This window comes from Prinia subflava, chromosome 1 (assembly GCF_021018805.1).
Source record: "Prinia subflava isolate CZ2003 ecotype Zambia chromosome 1, Cam_Psub_1.2, whole genome shotgun sequence".
Classification (NCBI taxonomy): domain Eukaryota; kingdom Metazoa; phylum Chordata; class Aves; order Passeriformes; family Cisticolidae; genus Prinia; species Prinia subflava.
Window position 1 is genome coordinate 2,168,870 of NC_086247.1, and position 25,194 is coordinate 2,194,063.

The following is a 25,194-nucleotide window of genomic DNA, read 5'->3' on the forward strand; positions in this document are numbered from 1 at the left end:
TCCCTGTGAGGGTGCTGAGGCCCTGGCACAGGGTGCCCAGAGAAGCAGTGGCTGCCCCATCCCTGCAAGTGTTCCAAGCCAGGTTGGACAGGGCTTGGAGCAGCCTGGGATAGTAGATGTCCCTGCCCACGGCAGGGGGGGTAGAACTCGATGATCTTTGAGGTCCTTTCAACCCAAACCATTCTGTGAAGTGTCTGTGTCCAGGGGAATCATTTATCCCTGTCAGCACAGCCAGGCTGTGACTGCCTGATCTACAGCTCTGGCAGGGTCATTAATGCTCTGCCTGACAGACAGGGGGAAAGAGGAGCTGTTTCTTGACTTTAGAAAGCTTTTCTTCAAAAGACAGGCGCTGGGAGATGGATTAACTGATGTGATGAGCAAAATGATTTCTGGGGGATGTTAGAGATACGACAACTCCTGCGTGACACGTTTCTGGTGGTGGGGAGTAGAGGAACAAAGGGAGCTGTACATGCCCTCCAAAGGGAATCAAACCAGCAAGGCTGGGATCAGAAAAAGCCCCAAAAAGCACAGGAAAGAAAAGTTAATGCCTTTCTCTTTCAACAAGTGGTGCAAAGCCCATGAAGCTCACACCATGTCCTGTTCCTTGTGCTGCCTTGCCAGGACTTTCCTGTAATCACATAGGACATGCAGTCAGGAATTCAGACAGCTTTGGATTCTGTAGCTTGGACACTGGATATCTCACCCAAAAAATGGGAATTTCAAGACTCATGGGGTAGCTAGACCATAAACACCAAAGAGTAAAATTATCCTATGAAAAAATTATACAAACAATTCCTCCTTCCAGGACACTTTGGGAGCTCCTCTGAGTTGTTCCGGACAAAGCAAACAAACAAAAACACCCCAAAAAAACCTTGCTCTGACACTTCAAAACTCTCCCAGTGGTTTGTAGCTCTGTGTGACCACTTCCAGGACCAGCACACACCCAACCAGCTCAAGCAGTTCCTGTCTGAAAAAGTCCCATGAGCAGGACTGTCCTCAGCCTCTGGGAGCTGTATTTTAGGACACCAAAAGCCTCCAAGTGATTTCACCTCACCCCAGAGCTGAGGCAGTATTTGTTTTGCTCTCCAAGCCCAACCTTGCTCACACAGGTCACCTTCCTGAACAGCAAGGTTTGCATTTCCTAAGTCAGGTAGGTGAAAGGCTTTAATTACTGGGACAGGTGATCTTCCCCAAAGGAAGCCAAGGGTGTCCTTGAATTAAAACCACGGATTCCCAAAGCGCTTTCTCTTCCAAGAGCCGAAAAGCTTTTATGCAAATATTTTGGAAGGTTTGGAAAGGCCTCTCAAGATCAGTTATTGTAATGCCTGGTTATTAGAGTGCTTAGTTATTACAATGAGACAGAGGAGCAGAGGAGTTGCTTGATGGAGCCGGGCGTTCCCTGTGGGATGAGGGTTCCCCTGGCAGTGCAGACCTGCTGGAGCTCACTCTCGGTGTGTCTGGGGTTGGATTTCACACCTGCATGGCCTGATTTTGTCTCTTGCATCAGGGGCTAAAATACAAGCCCTCAGCTGGCTTGGACTGTGCTGTCACCAAGGAGGGGACATTTATTGCTCAGCTGTTGCAGCCTGATCCCATGTTGCCTCTCCAGACCCTTCATAGGATCTCAGGATGGTTTGGGATGGAAGGGACTTTGGACATCTTCTCATTCCAACCTCCTGCCATGGGCAGGGGACCTTCCTCTGTCGCAGGTTGCTCCAAGCTCCGTCCAACCTGGCCTTGGACACTTCCAGGGATAGGACATCCACAACTTCTCTGGTCATCCCAGTCTCCAGGGTTCCAACGCCACCCTCACAGTAAAGGATTTTTTTCCTATTACCCAGTCTTAACCTACTTTATTTCACTTTAAACCCATTCCCCCATGTCCCATCACTCCATGCCCTTGTCAGACACACCACACTTTGTGGTCTGTGACTGTCCCTTTCCATCTCACACCAGTTCTCCTCATTTACCTGATCCCATGCTCAAAGGACACCCAAACACTGAATCCAGACCCATCAGCCCCGTGGGGCAGCAGGACTCCTTTGCAACACTAAATATCCCCACATCTTCCTCTGCAGCTACAGAATCATGGAATTGTCAAGGCTTGAAAAATAATTGAGCCCAACTCTTCACCCAGCACCGCTGGGCTCACCACTAAACCTCATCCCCCAGTGCCACACCCACACATTTTTTGGACACTCCCAGGGGTGGTGACTCCACCACTTCCCTGGGCAGCCTATCCCAAAGCCTGACCGCCTTCCCAGTGAAGAGTTTGTTCCTAATATCCAATTAAACCTGCACTGGTGCATCTTGAGGCTGTTTCCTCTTGTCCTGTCACTTGTTACCAGGGAAAAGAGACTGACTCCAACCTCATTAAAATGTCCTTTCATTCTCTTTCATGAAAGAGACATCAAGTGATGCTGTCACCGCCAGTAACAAGCCTTGGCTCTGTCTCTGTGTTCCCATTGCCACATGAAACCCCTGATATTCACCAGGCAGGTGAGAAACGCAACTCTGGTGATTCACAAGAACATGAACACACATCCATGGCTGCATTTATCAACCCCTCTCCCGTCCCAGCAGGAGAAAGAGGGAGCAGAAGACCAGATCCTGCCTGGGTTTTCACTTCATCAGGGCTAAGCAGCCAATAATTACTCCAGATGAGTACACTTGGAGGGGAGCCAGAGAATCCCAAACCATTCTTTGATTTCAACTTTCAATTTACCAAGCTCGTGCTAAGCTCATTAATCACACTTGCAGCACCCAACACAACAGAAATCACTCCCTGGTCTTCTCCCCTCTCATTTCAATCCATGAGGAGTTGGGGGCAAGGGAAAGAGAAAAGAGAGGCAGAGGTGCCACCCACGAATCTCACAGTCACTCTGAGGGGCTGGGATTAATAAATCAAAAATCCATTGTTAATAGTACAAGCTTAAATATCCATCTAAATGCAAATGAATGAGCACTCAAGGGTTCTTCCTCTTTTTTTATTTCCAAGTTCTCTGTTGGACAGCTCCATCTTTGAGGAAGCACATGGTCACCAGATAATTGTCTGGTTCTAATTGCAATTTCACAGTCCAACCCTTCACGGCCCATGGATTTTAAGTGGCCTTTAAAGGGTTTTGGCATGCTCTGGATGGGATTGGAAGCTCAGGTGGCTGCAGGAACAGGCAGGAGCTCTCATGGGAGGATTGCTCCAGGTTTCCAGCCTCTGTCCCCGTTCAGTCACAGGAGGCAAGGGGTTAAATCCAGAGGCTGGGTCACTGGAGTCAGGTGGAATTTGGGTCACCAGGATCTGCAGCCTCAGGTGGGTGACAGTGAGAGTGGGGAAGCTCCACCTGAGCCTTGGAGCAGGAACATGGGGAGAAGGGAAAGAGGAGCCTCGAGGGGTTCTCAGTGACTTCTGAGAAAGCAACACCACAACAGGCTGGCTTGGGCTGCACAGGGAATGCAGCAGGGTGGAGAACAGGCAGGGAAATGAAGCTGTAAATCCATTAAATTGCTCAGAACTGGGAAATGGGATTTCAAAGAACCGCAGAATGGTTGCAAAGGACCTTCAAGAACATTTAATTCCAACCCCTCTGCCGTGCACAGGGACACTTCCCCCTAGACCAGGTTACTCAAAGCCCCACTCAGCCTGATCCTGAACACTCCCAGGGATGGGACATCATTCGTTTCACCATTTGCACAACCACCTTATGGGACTGATCGGTGAGAAAACCTCCAGTTCACAGGGAGGGGTGGCAAAAGGAGAAGGTGGGAGCAAAGAGGGGAACCACAAAAGAGTGGCTGAAACACGGGGATTTCTGGCACAGAGTCACCAATCAGGACCTCTACCACATACCAGGCAACAAGTCCAGGGTGCAGCTTAAAAGTTCTTGTTCCAAGCAGGAAACAATTACCCAAAATTGTGATTCAAACCTCTTGACAGCTCCAGAGCGCTGTTCAAGTTCGAGGTGAGCAGTCAGGACTGGGGAACAGGGTTTGCATAATTTGCTTTTCATTGGCCTTTCCCAGGAGGCAGCAGTGGTAGCAGATCAGCTTTAAAATGTTGTGCAAATCAGCTTTTAAAATATTGCACAAACAGCTTGGCAGCTCCCCTTGCCAGGGCTCGCCAGATCAGCTCTAAGTTTTGGAACATCGTCCGAGCAAAAATCTGCTGACATCAGGATCTGGGGCTTTTCAGCTGCTCCAGCTTGTAAATGTTGGTTGCAAACACCTGCAGGCATGCACACACCCCCCAAAACCCCAAAACATGGGGAGAGTGGAGGATTAGCAGCAACATTTGCACGACCAATCTGCCGGGGGGTTGGAACCCGTCCTTGAAAACTGAACTGTGGCATCGGTGCCAAGAAATTTCCTGCTCCGCTCTTAGCTTGCACTCTTTGGTGCCATGAGGATGCAGGAATGAAAGACTGAAAGAAATCCCAGCATCTTGCACTCCCAGGGAGGCAACAGGCAGCCCAACAAGCTGCTGAGCCTTGGGAGGAAGAGTGTGGAGCAGGTAGAGCTCCCAGGGCAGGGAGTGACCTGGTCTAGGGGGTTGGAATGAGGTGATCTTTAGGATCTTTTACAGCCTGAACTATTCTCCAGGATGAGGTGGAGAAGATGACGCTGAGCTGCTTTGCCTCCAGTTCAGAAATGCCATCCAAACCTCTCAGTCCATGCTCAGCACTGGGAAAACCTTAATCTGTGTCATACCAGGCACTTCCAGTGCCAGCTCTGGCAGATTCCTTTACCCGCCCTGAATGACATCCCTGTCCAGCAGCCACGTCCAAACTGGATTTTGCTCTTTTCATGCTTAGTCTGCAGCTAATTAAATCCAGGTCTGAGCATGGCAGGGAAACATCTCAATGCTCCTGGACACAACCCTCTCTCTGCCTTTGGAAAGCCAAAAGCAATGGGATGGAGTGCAGAGCAAAAGGGGCAATGGTTCCAGCTCCCGCCTTTACTTGCCAAAAACTGGGTTGTTGTACAAGTGCTTTAATTCCATTCCAGCACGGAAAAACAGCAGATCCAGCAGAGCAGGCCAGCTCCTGAACCTGCTCACCAGTCCAACCCTCTGTGCTGACCCACACACTCTTTGGCATGCAGAAAATATTATAAAACCCTCTTTTATTAATTTCTAAAAAAGTCCACCTGCATCTCAACCATCTTCTAATGCTGGAGCAATTTTTACTAGAAGCCAGAGGGACCAGTTCTGTCCTGGGCTACAACATGGGTGTGATTTCAGCAGCAGGGAGACCCTCTGGGTTCTGCAGCTTTGCTTTGGATCCACTGAGAGACGCCAAATTAATCCCAGACCAACAAGAACTGAGCTGAGTGTAAATATGTTGCCTGCCTCTGTGTGCATATGCTACTTAATGGAGCATAAAAGGACAAGAATGGAATCATTTTTCAGATGCTGCTGGTAATAATAATAAATAATAATAATAATAAATGCAGGGGCATGTGCCAAATGTCTGAGATCTCAAGGAGAGGAACTGACTGCAAGCAGAAGAGGAGCCAGGCAGGTGCTCAAACTGAGATGCAAAAGTCAGTGAAGTAAAACCGCCATTAAATCAAACACTTTGTATCCTTGTCAGGTTCACTCAGGATTTAAGACCTCACTCTCAGAGTGGGTTTTTTCTTTCTTTCTAAGATGCACATTCCTTGACAACTACTCTCCATGTGGGATTTATGGTCCCAACTCTTCATGGTAACTTGGGATTGTTTTTTTTCCCTGCTGGCCACAACCACATCACTCAAACTCTCCTGAACAGCACCAGTCATTGCTGAAATTATGGAAAAAAATCGTTTTTCTATATCACAGCAGCACAATATAAAGTTCATATCACCTGAACTTCGCCTCCACAAGACACATTTGCAATTGATTTTTAGTTACTCTCCTTATGGTGCATGATTTGGGGTGAGCTCTGCAGAGACCCAAGCACGGCTTTGCTGAGCTCAGTCTGAAAACTTCCACAGTCCCAGTTCATCCATCCTTTATGTGGAAAAATCCAAAACAGCACTAAAAGACAGCTCAGAGAGAAGCACTGCACGTGTGAAAGAGGAAGCACTCCCCACCAGGGTGTAGAAAATACTGAGTAGAGAAAGCAAGAACTGACACATCACTGCTAAAATCGTGATGATTTCACCCCAAAAAAGCAAACAGACCTGTGAGAGTAAAGGGAAACGCACAGAACTCACCCATCATTTTCATCCCACAGGATGCAGGTCTGGTTGGTGGTTCCCTGCCGGGAGACAAGAAAGGGAAAACAGAAACAAATCAGTGTCACGCTGTTTGTGGAGTGTCTGGACCGGAATGAAGAATGTGGGGCCTGTGAAACTCCTTCCACTGCTCTAAGGATGAGGGATACACCAGGTGAGCTGTCATGGATCTCAAACCCTTGGAATGCCTTTTGCCACCCTGGGATTGAAAAGCCAAAATAAAATGTGCTTTGGTTTGTTCTGCATCACGACCACTGCGGAGGGATTTGACTCTGCCTCTCTCCCGACTCAACCTACGGATATTCCTCCTGATCCCTCCTCTCACACAGAATCCTTTTGCTGCTCCCTTCTGGAAAGTGGATCAAATACAGCCTCTGCTTTTGTGGGACGAAACCCACAGCCCTACAGGAGGGGGTCAGGTGTGTTAAAACCCCTGGAAGAGGTTTGCCTCTGACTCCAGCTGTCTGAGGCAGCTTTGGAAAATCCCTCCGGGAGAATCCAAAGACACAACAGATCTTAATATTCATGTTGTAAAGCCTCAGAGGGCATCTAATCTCCACAAGGACGGGCCTTGGGGTATGTAAATGTCCATCCCATAAATCTGCTCAGGGTTGAGCAGAGGAGCCTGGAGGGAGTTTTTGCTTGCCTGGAAAGCATTGAGGACAACAGTAATATTCCAGAATTAATGGGAACAACCTTTCCCCCTGCCTTTCCCTCCTCAAGAAAGACCATCGTTACATCAAATTATTTTAATGAGTGCACAATTATTCCTGTGTGATGATGCCCACAATGAAATGGTGTGAACTGGGGACAAGCATGGCTGTGTTCCCTGTGCCGGCAGTGTCACCCTCCTGCTGCTCTGGAAATGAAGCTTTCAGGGGTTTTTTTTGGGAAGATTTAAGGGTCCTGCACCAGCAAAAAGATGTCAGGAGCCCATCAAAACCATCTCCTCCCTTGCGCCACCACATTCCTGCCCTGCAGAAGCAAACCCAGCTGTGGGATGGGGCAGGTTCCCAGGAACCACTTACGTTGTACAGGTGGGAGAATTCGATTTCCAGAGGGGTGAGGAGAGACCGAGGGAATGGCTTCACAGTCACAGAGATGACTTTAGAGTTCAGAACGGTGCTGTTCCTGGGGAGGAGAGGGGAAAGGGAGGTTTTAGAGGGATTTTTGTGGAGCAGGGGATCCCATGGCAGCCATCACTGGTGGTGAAAGGTTTAATGTACACAGTCACAAGGGGTTGACCCCATTGTTATAAAATACACCCAAAGACATTTGGTGCTGATAGACCCCATCCTTTGCCCTCTGGGCTCCCCTCACAGCCTATCCACCCAAAATCAAACCATTTTGTGTATCCCTCCAAAATCAAACCATTTTGTGTATCCCTCCAAAATCAAACCATTTTGAACCTTCTCAACCCCTAAAGCAACAGGGCTTAGAGTCTGTACCTATCCCAGAAGTAAAATATTCCAGGGCTCATTTTCTGTCCCTGCCACAAGGAAACAGACCTCATTTGGACTGCAGTGACCCTTGTAGGTCCCTTCCAATTTAGAATATCCCATGATTTCATGTGTTTTCAAAAAAAAAAAGTCCTGTTTTGCCTCTCCAAGGCTGGCTCAGTCTGCACTGCAGTGAGGCTGAGGCATGGTTGCTTATCCATGGGGTCAGCACACAATCCTGGCTGGAGGCACTGGTGTGTATCTTCATTCCCTGAGGACCAAAAGCAAACAGGAAAAGGCCAAATCTTCCATGTAGATGTCTAAATGTCTGTGCCCAGACAAATATTGTAATAACTCCGGCAGCCGTGGGAGATTTGGCTCTGGAGAGGGGCAACAAATGGGGGGATGTCTCCCATTCCTGGAAAGCCAAACTCTTTGTAGACACTTCCCTGGACAGTGATTGTGTAAATACACAGAGTTTCCTCATTTTTCTGCAGTTTATTGGTACTTAAAATATGCCAAAGGTCCCCACAAGCAGCATCTGAAAGTGCTGCCATGAAGGAATTGGTAGTGGAGTGGAAGATCCAGATTAGGCTGCATGGACAAAGGAAATCCTTCCTTAACCAAATCTTCACCAATTCTGCAGGTGCTGCTAAAATCTTTTGCTTTTCTCTCTGGATTGAATATTTCTTTTTTAAAAAGAATTAGGTGGGAAAGATCTGCACTTGCTTAACAGTGGCTATAAAAACAGGGTTTGAAGAAAAAAAAAAAAAAGGAAAAAAAATATTTGGAATTGTCCATGGATGTGTAAGTGGATGCTCAAAAAGACACTGTTCACCAACACTAGAGGGAACAACAACACCGATTTAACACGGAAAGAAAAAAATATTTTTTCCTTTAGAAAATAAAGGAAAAACTAAACAAGAAAAAGAAGAAAAAAAAAAGAAATTACAAAGCCCAACTATCACCTTACAGAGGCAAAGCAAAGGAGTAAATCAATGGGAGTAGGCAGCTGTAAGAAGAAAAAAATGGGATCTGCTGAAAGGTAACCACCAGTGCATGTCTTCATTAGAGGCTGTGTCTGTAAGGGTCAGTCCTTGGGTCAGTGCTGCTGAATATTCGCATGAGCAGCGGGGATGACACCAAAACCTCCTTGAGGAGGCTGAGGAGCAGGAAAGAATCGATGCAGCCAACACAGACAGAAAAAGAATTTGATTTTTCAGCGTGGCAAGTTGCTAGAACACAGAAGTCACCGGTGTGCAGCCTGTGAAGGGTGAGCAGTGGCCAAGAAGCTGCAGCTCAAGCAGAAGTTGAAGGAGGCTCATAAAAAAACAGAGAGCAACTTTTTATGTGGGTAAATAATGATAGCACAAGGGGGAATGGTTTTAAACTACAACAGGAGAGGTTTGGGTTAAATTTTGGGAAGAAATTGTTTGCTCAGAGGGTGGTGAAGGCCTGGCACAGAGAAGCTGTGGCTGCCCCATCCCTGGCAGCATCCAAGGCCAGGCTGGATGGGGCTTGGAGCAGCCTGGGACAGTGGAAGCTGTCCCTGCCCATGGCAGGGGGTTGGAATGGAATATTCTTTAAGATCCCTTCCACTGAGATGAAGCAAAGAACTTCTGTCTGTACCCTCCTTGTCTGAATTCCACTGAGCTGTTGGGTTCAGTTTCACTTTGAGAGGGGGAAACAGCAAAGGGAGTTCAAAGCAGAGACACAAAATCGATCCAGGTGCAGGAAAACAAACAAAACTTCTCTGTTGGAAGCCTTGTCTGATAGTGCCTTGCATGTGGGGAGCTTTTCAGTCACCCACCCGAAGGCCAAGTGCCTGGAAGTGAAAGTCAGACAAATTCAGCCTTAAGAAGAGAGGCAGGCTCCTGACAGGGAAGGTAATTAGGCAGCTGAGCAGCTTGTCGGGGGTGGAGAAGGACTCAGTGTCACGGGGAATCTTTCAGGAGGAAGATGAGTCGCTTTTCCTACGAGCACGTTTGCAGCCCAGCTTCTGGAAAGAAAACAAAACACGAAGAGATGGGGTTTGAGCAGGAGCTCAGAGGAGCTCAGAGGGCTCCTGAGTGGCCACCAAGGGCGTGCAAAGAGCTGTGAACACAGTGCTGGGTGCCCGGGGAGAGCCAGGCTGGTGGCTCTCTGCTGTCCGTGTCCTCTGCAGCAGAGTCCAGCTGGGACCGAGCGCCTCTCTCGCCTCCCTGCCTCGGAAAATCAGATTTTGTGTACAGCCCATCCCAATTGTCACAGCTGCCAAGATCCGCTGGGCTCTCTGGATCCAAGGGGACAGAGTAATGTGTGACTCAGAGACGGAATTGCTGCTTGGGGGAGGTAAATTGGGACAATTAGGAACAGCTCAGCTGGTGCCGTTTGCTGAGTTAAATCTACTTTTGGTTTTTTTTCCCCCTTCTTGGAAGAATCACTCTGCATTGAATCAGAGTGGTGCAATCCAGGGTCTGGGTCCATATTTCTTGTGTGTACCCAGGAACAGCTGCTCTCCTCAGTGGTCAGAAATATTTTTTATCCACAGGCAGCTATATGGTTACTTAACAACATTCTCCTTTTTAATGCTGTGTCCATTTGCACAGTGCTGAAGTAAGAGATGTTTTACTGCTGCTGCTTTCATTTATCTTTCTTTTTTTTCTTCCCTTTGACTCTCCACAGGTGATTGAAGACTCGAGATTTTTTTTTTTTAAAGAGGGACTGTCCTTTAATTAAGAAACATCTTAAATCAGCTCTCCAGTGGGAACACTGTTCGGAGGCTGCAGCTGCTGGTTATCAGAGCTCATTCCCTGCTTGGCCAGAGGAAGCTGAAATACCACTGGATCATTTGAGCCAATGATGTTTATTGCCCTTCTGATCTAATTCCCACTGCTGTAATGGAAGATATTACAGAATACAGTTGGCTGACTTGCTAATTCCTCTCTGCACTCACTCCGAGCTCTTTTTGCCATTGCCAGTGCTAAATCTGGAGGTATTTAAATGATTATCGGTGAGGAGAGATGCCCTGGTGTTTATGGTAAATGGGCTCACGCTAATCAGTGCAGAACAGATTTAGAAGGTGCCTTAGGATGCTTAATTTACTGCCTCAGTACCAGTCTTGGGGAGGGAAAAAAAGAAAAAAAGAGCGAGAGGAAAAGGGAGGGGAGCGAAGAAAAGGGAAGGGAGTGCTGAACACAAAAGCTTTGGTGCCCGAGGCAGTTTGAAGCGTGGGGAACACAGCAGACATGAGCAGCCAGGCGTGCCCTGCTCCCCTCTCTCCTCCCCGAGCCTGTCTTCTGCCGTGCCTCTCTCCAGGGCTCCGTGTGGATGGCAGCTCTCCAGCAGCTCGGGAAAATCGGGGCAGCCGAGCCTCTCCCATCTGACAGGGCCGCCAAAACCCCTCCAGGAGGGCAGGGTGAGGTTCTTTTCCTGAAGGGCCAAGGGTGGCAGGGAAGGATGAAACAGCAGCACTGAGCTTCCTCCCCTCCTGTCTGGGGTGATGCCCTTGGAAAACATTCCTGCACCAGGTGATGCCTGAGCCTGGCCCCACCTGAACACACTCAGTGAAAATATTCCCACTGCAGGTCAAAATCTGTCTTGTTGCACCCAGTGATCGCTCCTTTTCCCCGGAGGACCAGGGCTCTGCAGCCAGAGGGATCATCCTGGGTATTCCCCAGCTGCTCCCCAGCCCCAGGCACCCCTCTTACCTCTGCAGGGAGAGGATGTTGCCCACGTTCCGGTACAGCACGGTCCCAACCACGAAGACGGAGGAGTCGTCCGACACTGCAGGACACCAGAGGAGAGGGAAGAAGACAACGGCACTGAGACAATCGGGGTGGCAGCTGTCCCCACGGGACACCCAGGGGCAGGATTTGGCCTCTGGATAAGCGTGGCCAGTGGTGACCCCATCTCTGTTGGGGCCATGTCAACATCGCTGCAGTGGGAAGCAGCGGCTGCTGTCGCTACAGGGAGGGCTCGGCACCTTTGGGGTGACCCAGCAGCCCAGATTTCTGCCCTCACCAAGGCTCACCCCTCCCAAATGGTGCTCCCCCCTTCAGAAACCCCCAAAATTCCTCTGACAGCACCACAGCAGACAAATCTGCAGGGGGGAAAGGTCTCTTGCAGCCTCCTCGAGGCCTTTGGGGCCATCCACAGCGATCAGGCCATCAGAGAGAGGAGCAGAGCTCGGGCCGACAAGGCCAGCGGGAAGGGGAGAGGTCCCACTGCGCCTGCTCTGACCCCAGAACTCATGTGCTGCCTCTGGGGGCTGCAGCAGATCCAGATGAGCCTCTGAATCATCTCTGTGACCTCTGGGCACGTCACTTGACCTCCTTCTCCTCGTATTTTTTTTTCTCCTCCTCCTCCACTACCTCACGGTGCCCAGCTGCAAAAAGCCAGAACTTCCCCTGATAAACCACGAGCAGCAGAGGCAGCCCCAGGGCTGGATTTTCAGGGGGAGAAAAAGCAAGTGGCTGGGTGGAAAGCAATGATAAAAAAGCTGGGAAAGCACCAGGTGGGGCCTCTCTGCTGATCTTGCACTGAGGCTGAGCTGACAGTGTGTCTGCTCCATCACTGCAGGACAGGCACAGCTCTGCATGTCCGTCTTTCTTACCATCAAATTGGGATATCTGGTGAGCACATAACTGGGAGAGGCTGACAGACAGGCTAGCAGAGCAATTTTGTCACCCAACTGCATAAATCAGTGTTGGCCCATCGAAATCAACCGTTCAAAGTCAGCTCCCAGCAGTGAGGGGGTTTGGATTTGGTCTCATGAAGCTGCCTGTCTTCATCACTTTGTTCAGGATAGCTACTCCTGTTCCCACAGAAAAATGAGGATCAAAACTAATAGAGGTGGATTTCTGCTGGAATCACTGAGTAACCCCTCAAAAACTACACCACCAGCACAAGATATTGAACAAAACAGAGGCAGAAGAGCCCTGGGTGGTACTCAGGAAAAGATGGAGAGGTGAGACTGATTGGAAGTTGTTCCTCAGGGTGGATGTCATGATTTGTTTGCTCAGTCACTGCAGCTCGAGGGCCTTAGAGCAGCTCTGTGTGAGGATGCTTCCAATAGAAATCTAAAACAGCTCCATGAGGAGCTGGATACTTTTGGGACAGCCCTCAGCCTCAGAGCAGGATCAGCTCTGTCTAGGTCTGGTCCAGAAATTTGTCCAACAAGTGATTAAATGTTTCTAAAGGTGAAGGGACCACAGCATCCACAAACAAACACTTTCAGTGTGCTCCAACTTCTCCCAGGGAGCTCACGCTGTCTGCAAGGCACAACAAAACACAAGGAGGGCTTGACATGGTCCTTGCTCTGCCAGTGACTCACTCTTTACCCTTGGGGGTGTCACTTAACTGTTCTTGGCCTCAGACTTCCCAAATTGAAGCAATGGCTGATGCCATCCCTGGCAGGGAGGCCGTGGCAAAAGGTCCTGGTGTGACAACTCGAGGCCAAAGGTCTTTTGTAGCAACAACTCAGTCTCCAGCCGTGGTCTCAAGGAAGGGGGAGCCAGCAGCTCTCAAAGCCATGAGTGCCAGAAGTAAATCCCATCATCTCCCAGCAATCAGCCCAATTTAGGGTCCTGGTTTTGAGAGCTCAGGGCTCAGTCCTACCAAATGTTGTCTCTGCCAAAGGATGAGCACCTTGAGTGTGGTTGGTTCCTGGGACTCTCATCCATCAGATCATCCCAGAAACCTCCAGGTGTTTTTCCAGATCTGGCAGTGAGGCCACCTTGGCTGAGGCACCACCTCCATGCTGGGGCTGCTGTCCATGCCCTGGTGTGGAGCCTCAGTGATAAACACCTCTGAATTTCATTTCTTGGGGCAGGAAATTTCACACAGAGGCCATGAATGCCCAGATCTATCAAATCTTGTCCAAGCAGCAGACCCAGAGCCATCAGCTGCTCAGCCTGAGCTGCTGACTCCCAGCCACTCACCTTCAGATGGCTCCATCACGTCTGGATCCAGGCTTGGAGGGCACCTAAAGCATTGATGCCAATTTTTCCTGCTTCTTTAGGGAAAAGATTAACACCCACACCCAGGCACTAAACCTGCCCCTGAACTTTTGTGAGGAGTTTAGTTTGAACTCTTAGTCAGGCCATATTTGAAAGCCTTATTTGAACTCATCAATGCTTTGATGTCCAAACATTTGTGAGCATATCCAGTTGATCTGGGAGAGGATTTGAAAACCAGGCAAAGGGAAGGTATTACTCTTAGAAAATGAAGGGGAAAAAAATTGTGTTGGCTGCGCTGCCTACCTGAGAGCCCTGAAGAGAGGATGCTCTTGGAGACAGTGACCTTGTCCTCCGAGTTCTTGGCCCAGTCCACCATTCCTCTCCAGCCTTTCATGGGGAAGGTGATGTCGGTTGCTGCGTTTGCAGGCAGTTTGTGAATGCCAAGGACTGGGGAGAAGCAAGAAATAAAACCAGTGAGTGAAACCAGCTTCAGTAAATTCCATATGTGCTCAAGAAAACATGGGAAGCATTAGCGGGAAATCAGAGAGACGGGATATTGGGAGCCAAAGGAGTGATGCTCTCTTGACGAAATGTCTGTGCATGAAAGGAGATAAAAGCAGGGCTTGTGCTTTGCTGAAAGGGTCCTGCCTGCATTAAATCTGCCAGAGGAGAGTCTGCTCCAGCACCTTATCCCCAGGAGTGGCCAGCAACAGCTGATAAGTGTGAGAAAGAACAAGACATCTCTTGGTTTGTCCTCTCAGCAATCAGCAGGACTTCCTCAGCTCCTGGCTGCATCCAGATCATCAACTTTAACAGCCACCAGTGGACCTCCCTTTTGTGCACTTTCCTAATCCCATCATGAACCCATCTGTACTTTTTGGCTTCTGCAACCTCCTCTGGCAACAAGTTCCACGCTGCGATTGTGCACACAGCATCAATCAGACACTGCCTGCTGTTTGCTCGCTGCCTCCATTGGCTGCTGGGCTGCTCTTGTGATCAAAAAATAAAAGAAAGACTCTCATTCTGCCCAGTTCGTCATCTGTTCTCCATTCGGTAGATATCTCCCAGATCTCTCTGTGCATATCTCTTCTTCCTCATGAAATCCCAACTTCTTTGGAGAGAAGCCACCCCGTGTTTATGCCTGTTCATGTCTTCCCCCAGAGCTTTTAATGTCCCACCACCTGCTGCCTCCCCTCCCCACAGCCCAGTTTATCCATATTGCACAGTAATTACCACCTTTGGGGGGTCTCTCCCCAGCGTGGGGAGTGCCAATGAACTCACCCAGGTTGTCCGTGACTTGGTAGGAATCCCGGAAATCTTTCATGCGGAAGCCGATGACATCAATGAAATCCTCCACGAGCCTGAAGAGCTCCTTGGCATTTGGCCCTATCTGCAAAGAGAGGCAGAATTTTGAGCAGATCAGATCTTCACGAGAACAGCAGGAGCTTCTCTGTGGGCAAAGGTTTCTGCCCTCACACCTGAACTGGGAGCATATGCTGGGTATAATGGGCTGTTGTGGGGCTGTGGAGAAGGAGGACTGGGACATCCTAAGAGGAAGCCAAGAAAAAGAAAAAGAGAAAGATGGGAAAAGGAAAAAGGAAAAAGGAAAAAGGAAAAAAGGAGAAGGAGAAGGAGAAGGAGAAGGAGAAGGAGAAGGAGAAGGAGAAGGAGAAGGAGAAGGAGAAGGAAAAGGAAAAGGAAAAGGAAAAGGAAAAGGAAAAGGAAAAGGAAAAGGAAAAGGAAAAGGAAAAGGAAAAGGAAAAGGAAAAGGAAAAGGAAAAGGAAAAGGAAAAGGAAAAGGAAAAGGAAAAGGAAAATTATGATATGACACTCAGATTGGTAGAACTTAGGGTGGAGGGTAAGGTTTTAAACAAAAGGAAATATTGGAAATTCTCTGGAGAAGCGAATAACCTACCCATCTCCCTTCATAAAATCATAGAAATGCAGAATGGTGTGTGTTGGAAGGGACCTTGAAGATCATCTCATTCCAACTCCCTCTACTGAAAGCAATCACACCAAAGGACAATTGTGGTGTAATGCTGAATCCCAGGCAGCCTGATTTTCTCCTTTCCTGTTTTGTTGTCAGGATCTCACTCTCTGAATCATCAAATTCTTGGACCTGGCCTGTCCTGGAGCTTCTCTGCCTCTTATTTCTTTCCTGTTTTTTCCCCATTGATAAAGGCATTGGCAGTGACTCTTCTTTACCTGTACTTTTCCAACTTTAGACAGGGCTGTTAAACAATAACCAGTTTTCCAGCGACAGATTCCATAAACCATGATCCAGTTGAAACCAGCTGTGCTGACTACCTGTCTTCTCCTCAAAGCACGTTTGCCCACAGGGGCTGAGCAAATGCCATGAGAGGCTGAGGAAAAGCAGTTCAGCTCCTCTGGTTTTCCTTTTCCACCACTTTTACAGCGTTTTCAGTGTCTCAGCATAATCCAGACATTCTGAGGTGGCTGAGTGAGCTGGAGGGACAGCTAGGGACAAGCAGGATGGGAAGGAGGCAGGAGGAAGGCTGAGCCATGGAGAGTGTGGGCAAGGAGCACAGGGGTGGCCACGTGTGTCTCTCTCTCTCTCTGCCAATCCAAGGAACCTTGGTTAGACTAAAACTGTCTCAGGATGAGATTAAAAAGTCCTGCCAGTACAGCAGGTGTGCACAGAAGGAGGAGAACTGAGTGAGGATGCTATTTTTAGCTGCACACTTTTATATTCCATTACAGATTGAAATCACAAGGTCAAACCAAACGCAGGCTACACTGGATGCTGTATTTTAGGTTTTATTCTATAATGGTCGGGAAAGGCTCTTCAAAAATCATTGTAGCCCTTCTCTGAATACCTTTACAGGTCAATTTAGTTTTTATTTTCCTTGAACAACATCTTTCTGCCTGGGGTGCCACAGGGCATTGGAATGTGAGACTGCAATGAAGTTGGGTTTATTCTTAAAGAGCAAATTGGGAGCCAAAGGCTTTGTTTTAAAAGAATTGGTCAATCTCACGAAATACAAGGTGTGATTTTGGTCCAGGAGCTTCGAGGGAGAAGCACAGAGACTGCTAAAACCTCTGTTGGCATCCTGTTCACAGAGATTTCTGTGTCCTAAAGTCGTGGTGCTGGGCTGTTATCTCAATTCCCACTAAAATACAGGCCAGGAAAACATCCTGCCCGTGATGTCCCCAACCCTCGTGTAGGTCACGGTGACACTGAGCTGTGCCTGCCTGAAGGTGCAGAGAGCAGATTGCACAGGGAAAGCCACTGGGAACCAAGTGCCACACAGAGCAAGCTGTTTTTAGGGGGATCAGCAGGGTTTCCCTGTTGTCATGACAACTTGACAGTCTCCTCTGCTCGGTGCTGAAATACCTACATGCACCTGGAGGCTTGAGACCGAGTGTTTGGGCACAGAATCACAGAATCAAGGCACAGCTCAGTTTGGAAGGAGCCTCTGAGGCCATCTGGGTCAACCCACTTGGTCAAGCAAGTCCTTGCCCAGGACCAGGATTCTCTATTCCACCCAGAGACAAACCATGTCACCCTCATCCAAATTCAGTAGGAAAGATATCGGGGAGGGGAAGGGAGAGGAGAGGAGAGGAGAGGAGAGGAGAGGAGAGGAGAGGAGAGGAGAGGAGAGGAGAGGAGAGGAGAGGAGAGGAGAGGAGAGGAGAGGAGAGGAGAGGAGAGGAGAGGAGAGGAGAGGAGAGGAGAGGAGAGGAGAGGAGAGGAGAGGAGAGGAGAGGAGAGGAGAGGAGAGGAGAGGAGAGGAGAGGAGAGGAGAGGAGAGGAGAGGAGAGGAGAGGAGAGGAGAGGAGAGGAGAGGAGAGGAGAGGAGAGGAGAGGAGAGGAGAGGAGAGGAGAGGAGAGGAGAGGAGAGGAGAGGAGAGGAGAGGAGAGGAGAGGCTGCGCAGCTCCTGACAGAGTTGCTGTTGCATGAAGGAAATGTTTTCGAGTCCCTGTCTCACTTTCCGAACTTGCAACAATTGTGCCAGCACTTGTTAAAAAGTTATTCCCAGAGGACTTGTGTGGCTGGTGTGAAGATAACTGGACTATGGTGTTGCTTTGTGTGTTGCATGATTTTTTTTGTTTTGATTATTTGCTGTTTCCAGATCTTTTGGAGGAATTTTGCAACAGCAACAACTCACGAAAGGAATGGTAAGGGAAACAGGAGTATGTGTGACACAACTCCACAACAGAGAGTTCAAATGGGGCACACAAGACAAGGGCCAAATGAGACACAGAAAGAAAAACCAGCAACACCATGCCCTAATACTTGAGAATTCAGCTACTGAATTATTCATAGAATCTTAGAATGGCCTGGGTTGGAAGAGACTTTAGAGTTCATCTAATTCCAAACTCCTGCCACGGTCAAGGACACTTTCCACATCTTACTCAAAGCCCCATCCATCCTGGCTTTGAACACTTCCAGGAATGGGGAGTTCAGGACTGAGCAGGATCCCTAACCTTGACAGAAGAGAAATAAGGCAAAACATAAATAAAGCAAAACATAACTGAATCCAGAAGCTCAGCTCTAAAAATCCCTCCTGTCCTGCATCTTTTCAGGCAGGAACTCAAAGCCACATGATCCCACTTCTTTATCTTGGCAAGACCAAAGAGTGGAATTACAGAAGGACGTCAGGATTATCAACTCCAAACTACGTCTGACCCCTGAAATCCATCCCAAATTTGGTTTCCACCACCAGCATTTCACTGTTCTTCGTGCAGTCTGGCTCAGAGCTGAGATCCTGTGGGTCCCTGAGTTACTCCTTTACTGTGACTCAGCCTGGAACTAAGCTCTTTTTAGGAGGTCATGTAGACACTTGGAGATTCCTCTCCTCATGGCTTAACCCTGTGCTGAAAGCCTCTTTATTCCCAGGGAAGGTGCTGAAGGTTCATACCAGCTGAGCTTCCTCCCATTTTTCCCGGTTTTCCTCTGAAAGAATGTTGCTGAGGATCTGGACGAAGTTCTGGAGAAGGGAGACAAGAGAGGACGGAAGAGGTTGTTATGCAAACAGGCTGAGAAGGTCACAGTGGTGTGAGAGGGACACCTGAGATTTAAACATGCTCCAGAAGTGTTCTCATAATCCCATTCCCAAAAGGTTCTAGAGCATTTCACAGGTCCCTACAGATGTTAATGGCAAAACAGGTTTTAATAAAACCTTTTTCCCAAGGCATTCACTTTAACTACTGTATCTTCTAAGGCACTGGATTGGGAATAAGTCTTGTATCCATTACTGATGATTTTTAAGGACAGATATGGTAAATATTTGTCAGAAACTGGTTAAAACCAGATGATCTTCCAATGCATAAACCCTTTCATATATTTTTTCTATTATTTCTTTTATTTCAAACATATGGAAACCTCAAGATCCCCTTTAGCTTGTGACCAGGAAGAGACGCAGAGATGGATCAAGAGGGTGCTGTCCATGGTAGGACCTTTGCAGCACACAATGAGAAGGAAGGAGACAGGAAATTTAAGACTATTGATTTTTTTTCCTCCAATTTTACCACTCTCTTCAGATCCTGCAGGATCAGTTTAATGTTTCAAGTCATGAGGTGATGACCCATCCCAAGGGTGTATCCTGTAGCTGCTCTGCAGCTGCTGCAAGTAAAACCCTGGGACAAGAAACCACGATGATATTCCCCTACATCAACACCCAGGTATCCAATGCCACAGGATCATTTTACCTCCAGTCATTAGCCTGAAATCCCTGCCAAATAAGGTTCTCATATCAATTAGGCTCTGCAGTGAAGTGCTATCAGGTTGGGATAGTTCAGAGTGACCTTGGCTTTCAAGTTCCTAGTTTATAAACCCAGGAAGAACCACCTCAAAAGGAGAGTTTGTTAATACAGAAAGACATTTATGTTGGGAAAAATAAGAATCTGATTTTCATCAGCACTGTATCAGCTACAATCAGTATCAGTAATCAAACCTGGAGCCCTGAGCATGGGAACCTCTCTAACCCAGCCTTGGGCTCCAGGAAGGGGTCCTGGGCTCACCTGCACATCCCCAGAAGTCGGGCTGTGGTAAGCCCTACGGAAGATCTCTGTCATGTTCCTGAGTACGTCCATGGTGGACAGCAGGTCCCCACTGTAGCTGGTCCCATCCTGGGAGATTTCCACGAGGTTCTGGAGCACATCTGACAGCCCGTCTCCCATCAACCCACGCTGAGCTTTGGCAAGGTGCTCCCTGGTCTGAGGAACAGAAAAGGAACGCCAGAAACACTTTGAGGGGCAGTCAAGTCGAGTTAATGAGCTCAGCAAAGGAATTGCCAGGGGAAGGTTTTTGACCTCCCTCACAATTCAGAGTGCAAATCAGATGGATCCGACTATCTTTGCTGGCCTGAGAGCCTCTGATATTTTTAAAATGATAGAAAAGAGTGATATATTCTAAATTATCTTCTAAGTGGTTCTAAAATGACAGGAAACTGAAATTTTCTGTTTTGCCCACGAAGAAGAAATTGTTCTACTACAAAGTTTCTTCTGTTCATAGCCCAACAGAATATTTTTGCCCCAAAACCTTGTTTTCTTATAAACAATTCGGAATTATTTTAGGACAGACTACACCTTAACATGAACAGGAGAGGCCAGTTCTCATAAAGGCTGCAGGAGACCAGCAGAAATTCCCCATAACAAGGAATTTAACATTAACAATAAAATAAGATGCTTATTTAAAAGTGATACAGTAATAGCAATACTTAATGATAATGTGATGTGAAAGGCCTGGAAGAACCCAGATTCTGCCAAGCTGGATATTAATATATCCTGAAAGGAACCATCCCTTATCCATGGTGTGCCCATGCATCACAAGGTAAGCAGAAAAAAAACAGTAAAAGAAAATCAAGGCAGAGCTGGAAACTCCTTTTTTTTCCTTCTTTTTTGTAACTCAAGCCATGTAACAATCATTGGGGAGGATCCCAAACCTGCTGAGCTGATGCCTTACCATCATCTGTATGTTCCTGTAATCAATAGAAACACACTTGATGTACGTTGGAGGCTCCCAGTAAGCGATGCCTTCCTCATCTAAGATGCATCTTCGAAGGATCAGCCCTGGAAGAATGAAAGAAATAAATACGGGAGTGAGGACAGGATGAAAAGTCAAGCATTCACAGGCACTGGTCTTTTGTCATGAGTAGGAAGTCACGGGACAAGAGGACACAGCTTCAAGTTGTGCCAGGGAAGATTTGGGATGGATATGAAGGTAAAATTCTTCACTGAAAGGGTGGTCAAGCATCAGAACAAGCTGACCAGAGAATATGGTGGACTCGTCATCCATAAAAGTGTTCAAAACACGTGTAGATGTGGCACTTGAGGACATGGTTTAGTGGTAGGCCTGGAAGTGCTGGGTTAATGGCTGGACCTGAGGATCTTAGAGGTCTTTTCCAACCCTCATGATTCTATGGAGATCACCCAGAACTGGTGAATGCACCAGGGCAGACTCAGCTACCAGCACAAAGGGCATCGGAGGCACCTGCAGATGCCTGAACAAGCCTGAAGGGGGGATTATCTTTATTTTCTCCTGCCTTTTATTATTGCAGAGCAGCAGAGGGAACTGGGCAGGAAAACAAAAATTAACAAACTGGACACAGCTAGTCAGGGTGAAGGGAAGGTTTCTTCTCCTGCCCTGGATGGCAGCATTTTTCCTGGCTTGGGAAGCCCCACGAGCCTCCCCAGGTGGTTTGGTCTGGTACTTGCAACTAAAGCAGGGCTTGTGCTGCCCACGCAGCCTGGAGGGGAATAAACACCCGACAGCACCAGTTCTGCATCAGCTGAAACTCTCTGAAAGCTGCTTCCAGTCCTCCCCCAGGCCTCAGCTCTGATCCACAGAGGGGTTTGCAGTGATAATCACATGCCTTGCGATGTGGAGGAACAGACACATCAGAGAGGAGGAAAGGGAGAGGGATCAGCCTGTCCCAGCCATCATGATGGCATTTGGGAAGTTTCTGAGGATCAGGTTTGCTGGGTCTGCAGTCCCGTTGCTGCTGCCAGATGATTCAGTGACCTTTCTTTGGATACAGCCCTTCGAGGACAGCGCTGGGGATGACACTGACTGTCCCAGGCTGAGTCAAAGAGGGCTGTCTGCATCCAACCCTCTCCCTCAAACAAAATAAAACCTTTACACGTTACTGACACTGCTGCCACTATTTCTGTTCGTGTCTGGCAGTGAGGAACATCCAGCTGAGGACAAATCCCACCACCAGCGTTGCTGCTGGAGCGTTCTCTGCCCTGCCTTCCACTCCTTAGGGAACAGGTGGCCACAACAGGTAACACCTTGATGCTCATATATCCTTTTACTCTACACCAGAATGATCAGACCATCAACTTGAGTGCTCAAACAAATTTTTAGAGATGTGCTGAGGTTCCTAAGTAGGAATTCAGATTTCCTGCTCTCATACAGCAGCTGCTTTTATGGGCACTGGAGAGAACCACAACACCAAATGCAGAGGACTCTAAAGCCCTACCTGCTCTGCAAAGCTTTTTGTAGATAATGGAGGGAACACATCCCAGTGTTCCTTAGTTTCAAACTTTTCACAGGACCAGGCAGTGGGTGGATGGATGGATGGATGGATGGATGGATGGATGATGGATGGATGGTGGATGGATGGATGGATGGATGGATGGATGATGGATGGATGGATGGATGGATGGATGGATGGATGGATGGATGGATGATGGATGGATGGATGGATGGATGGATGGATGGATGGATGGATGGATGGGTGGATGGATGGATGATGGATGATGGATGATGGATGATGAATGGATGGGTGGATGATGGATGGATGGATGAAAACCACCTCAGATTATCCAGTAACAACTACGACATTTGTGCTTAACAGCAAAAACAGAAACCCAGACAGAGTTAATTTAGCCATGGACAAAGGGAGGGAAGTCCACGTGCCTGTCCTGCTGTCCCACAACCAGGTTCTCCTCATCTAGGACACAAAGAATGAAGGCTCCCCTGCTGAGGGACAGCCTCCCCACCATGCAGTCACCCTTACCAGTGGCATTGCGGGGACACCGGACGGCTGCAGCATCCCCAGCTGGCGTCTCTTTCCAAACCACAGGGCCAAGACTCTCCTCGTCACAGATCTCGTGGGGCTCTGCCAGGAGAGAAAAATTCTGTTGGTAAAGTTTCCTCCTCAGCAAGGACGTGGAAAAGGGAATTATGAGAGCGTGGTCTGGGAACCAGGAGGCCTGGAGTGCACTCCCAGCTCTGCTGCTGCTTTGTCCCTCGCAAAGTCACTTCACCTCTCTGCAATTTGCTCTGCCTGTCTGAAAACTGGGAACTCATCCATTCTGAGGATTAGCTGACTGAAAATCATGGGAAAGTCCACTCACATCCTTGCCTTGCACTGTGGCAGCTCTCTGCAAGAAAACTGCTGTTGCTACCCTCTACTAAAGAGTTTTATTTCTTAATTTTTAATGAGCATATCTTTTCTGGGTGAACTCCATGGCTCCAGACTCCACCTCTTCCATCCCTCAGGGTCACCACCTTCAGTGTTGTATGTATCTAAATTGAGGCTTGGCATGAATCAGTGAATTAAGAATGGAAAAAAGAACAAGTAAATGAAGAGACAAGACGGACACATCCCCTGGGTGGTCTTCATTCTGCTTGCTTCCATCTTGTGCACAAAAGAGAGAAGGTCTGAGCCCCAACAACTTGGAACTGCATCAGCAGCTCATTTCCAAACACTACTGCAGAGCCCGGGAGCCTGCAGAAATGTGTTTTGAGACATCACAGAAAAAAATACCATTGGAAGGATGGTTTTGGAAGCTTCTGTCTGTGGGTGGAGCTGAGTCGGTCCTGGAGTTGGTGGGATCTGGGAGAAAAACATTCTCCATAGGAGATCTTTGTGCTGAGAAACTCATTATTTACAACATGTAAAGCAGAGGGAGCCATGAGATTGGTGTTAAAGCTATTTGTCACTCCTGAGGGAGGGAAGGAGAAAAAACTCGATTTAATAGTCATTGATTACAGTTTTTATTCATTGCGCATGTAAAATTTCCAATAAAAAGGAAGCTGAGTTTGTGCATGCAGCTGGTCAGGACATGTCCCACTGCTGCTCTGGGACTACCCAGGGACCAACCTGGCTGTGGGGAGGGCTCAAACCTAAATTATGGGCATGGCAAGTCCTGCTGCTTTGAAGAACTCCTACAAGACCCAACAAGCTGCCTGCACATCGCTGCTCCTGCAGGCAGGCTCCAAGACTGGCCCCAGCCCCAGCTGCAGTCCAAAGATGGATTCCTCCCCAGTAGACACTGGGAATGAATAAACTGAGTTCCCTGCCTGGAAACAGATGCTCCTTCCCCTGGTTTAAAGCTCCCTTGTGAGTAATCACTATTGTGATGGAACCCCGGAGGGCAGTGGGACCCCAGCTGTGCTCTGCACATGAGCGGGGCTCATCCCTGAGCCAACAGCTCCTGGCTTCTGCAGATAAGCCAGAACAGGGGTGGAAAAGAAGCAGTTTCATCTCCAGCCTGCTGCCAGGGAGCTGTGGGGCAGGGAGATTGAATAACCCAGTTGTGACAGCACTTGGTCACCCACAGAGCCTGTCCCAGAGCAGCGAGCTGATTTCCAAACTCTTGTCCCTGTGCTTGGACCACGGTCACAGGTTGTCTCATGGTTCACAGGAGGGTTCCGGGGTGTGGAAGCTTCTAGCATCCTTGGCTACAAAGCAGCAGAGCACAGGAAAAAGCTGAGAGGATGCTCACATCTCTCCTCGCCTTTCTCCCCCGCTGGCCTGCCAAAACTTCCTGGTTTTGTCACCCCTGCAGTGTCCCTGGGGACCACTGAGGGATGCTGTGGATCAGAGATGCTCTTTAAAAATACACTGATTAGAGCTGCCTTGCCACTGAGCGCAGGAGCAATTCCCAGGCCAGGAGAGAATAATTTCATCCTTTCCTTTTTTCTTCTTCTTCTTTTTTTTTTTTTTCTTTTTGATGTTGCTTCACAACAAAATCCCTTTTACCAGAGTAACCTATTTGCACTGGGAGATTTTAATAACTAACCCAATTAAGTTCAATTCTTCTGCTCAAATCAAATCACTCCAGCATTTGATACTTTCTGGAGAACAAATTGAGCGGGTTTATTTTTAGCCTCTGATGTTTCCCCACCTTTTCCTTCCCTTGCAAATTAACAACTGCAGCGAGACCCTTCTGGCTGTGAACCCTGGCAGAGCCCAGTGCCTGAGACTTGCCTTTTCCTTTGGAGCACTGCACAGGCATCAACCCCTGCAGAAAGAGAAGAAAAGATCGGGCTTGTTCTGCCAGGGCCCCAGCTGGCACACACTGAAGCTGAACTAAATCTGCCTCACGCTGCAGACACCACCAGACAACCCGGTGCTAGGATTTTCTGTGGTGAGGGAAGAGCTCTGCAGCAGAGTTAGAAGAGATTCTCACACGCCACTGCTAATTGAGAGGCACAGCTTGTGAGGAGAGGTGATGCCTTTTATTAGAGCGTAGCTGGGAAGAGTGACAAGTCACACGGACTCTTTCTCTGCCGTCCCCGAGCTCAACATGCTGGAACTTCCATGCTGAAGTCCTTTGGCTTTCATCTCTTTGTCTTCAGCACTTTGTGAGGGACTCTGAGGGGTCAGCTTGGCCTCCACGTGGCAGA

The 25,194-nt window shown here is 48.3% G+C and overlaps 1 protein-coding gene across 1 annotated transcript in view; it reads right to left on the minus strand.

The window, feature by feature from the left end:
• Window positions 1–25,194, minus strand: part of ADGRB1 (adhesion G protein-coupled receptor B1) — a 162,668-nt gene that overhangs the window by 111,894 nt on the left and 25,580 nt on the right. Inside the window, exons 7-15 of the mRNA XM_063405525.1 lie at window positions 22,577–22,678; window positions 20,518–20,624; window positions 19,575–19,769; window positions 18,473–18,541; window positions 14,870–14,978; window positions 13,892–14,035; window positions 11,339–11,414; window positions 7,239–7,341; window positions 6,190–6,233 (exon numbers count right to left, since the gene is read on the minus strand). Of these exons, the coding sequence (XP_063261595.1) occupies window positions 6,190–6,233; window positions 7,239–7,341; window positions 11,339–11,414; window positions 13,892–14,035; window positions 14,870–14,978; window positions 18,473–18,541; window positions 19,575–19,769; window positions 20,518–20,624; window positions 22,577–22,678 (949 nt within the window). The remainder of the gene's footprint in view (window positions 1–6,189; window positions 6,234–7,238; window positions 7,342–11,338; window positions 11,415–13,891; window positions 14,036–14,869; window positions 14,979–18,472; window positions 18,542–19,574; window positions 19,770–20,517; window positions 20,625–22,576; window positions 22,679–25,194) is intronic.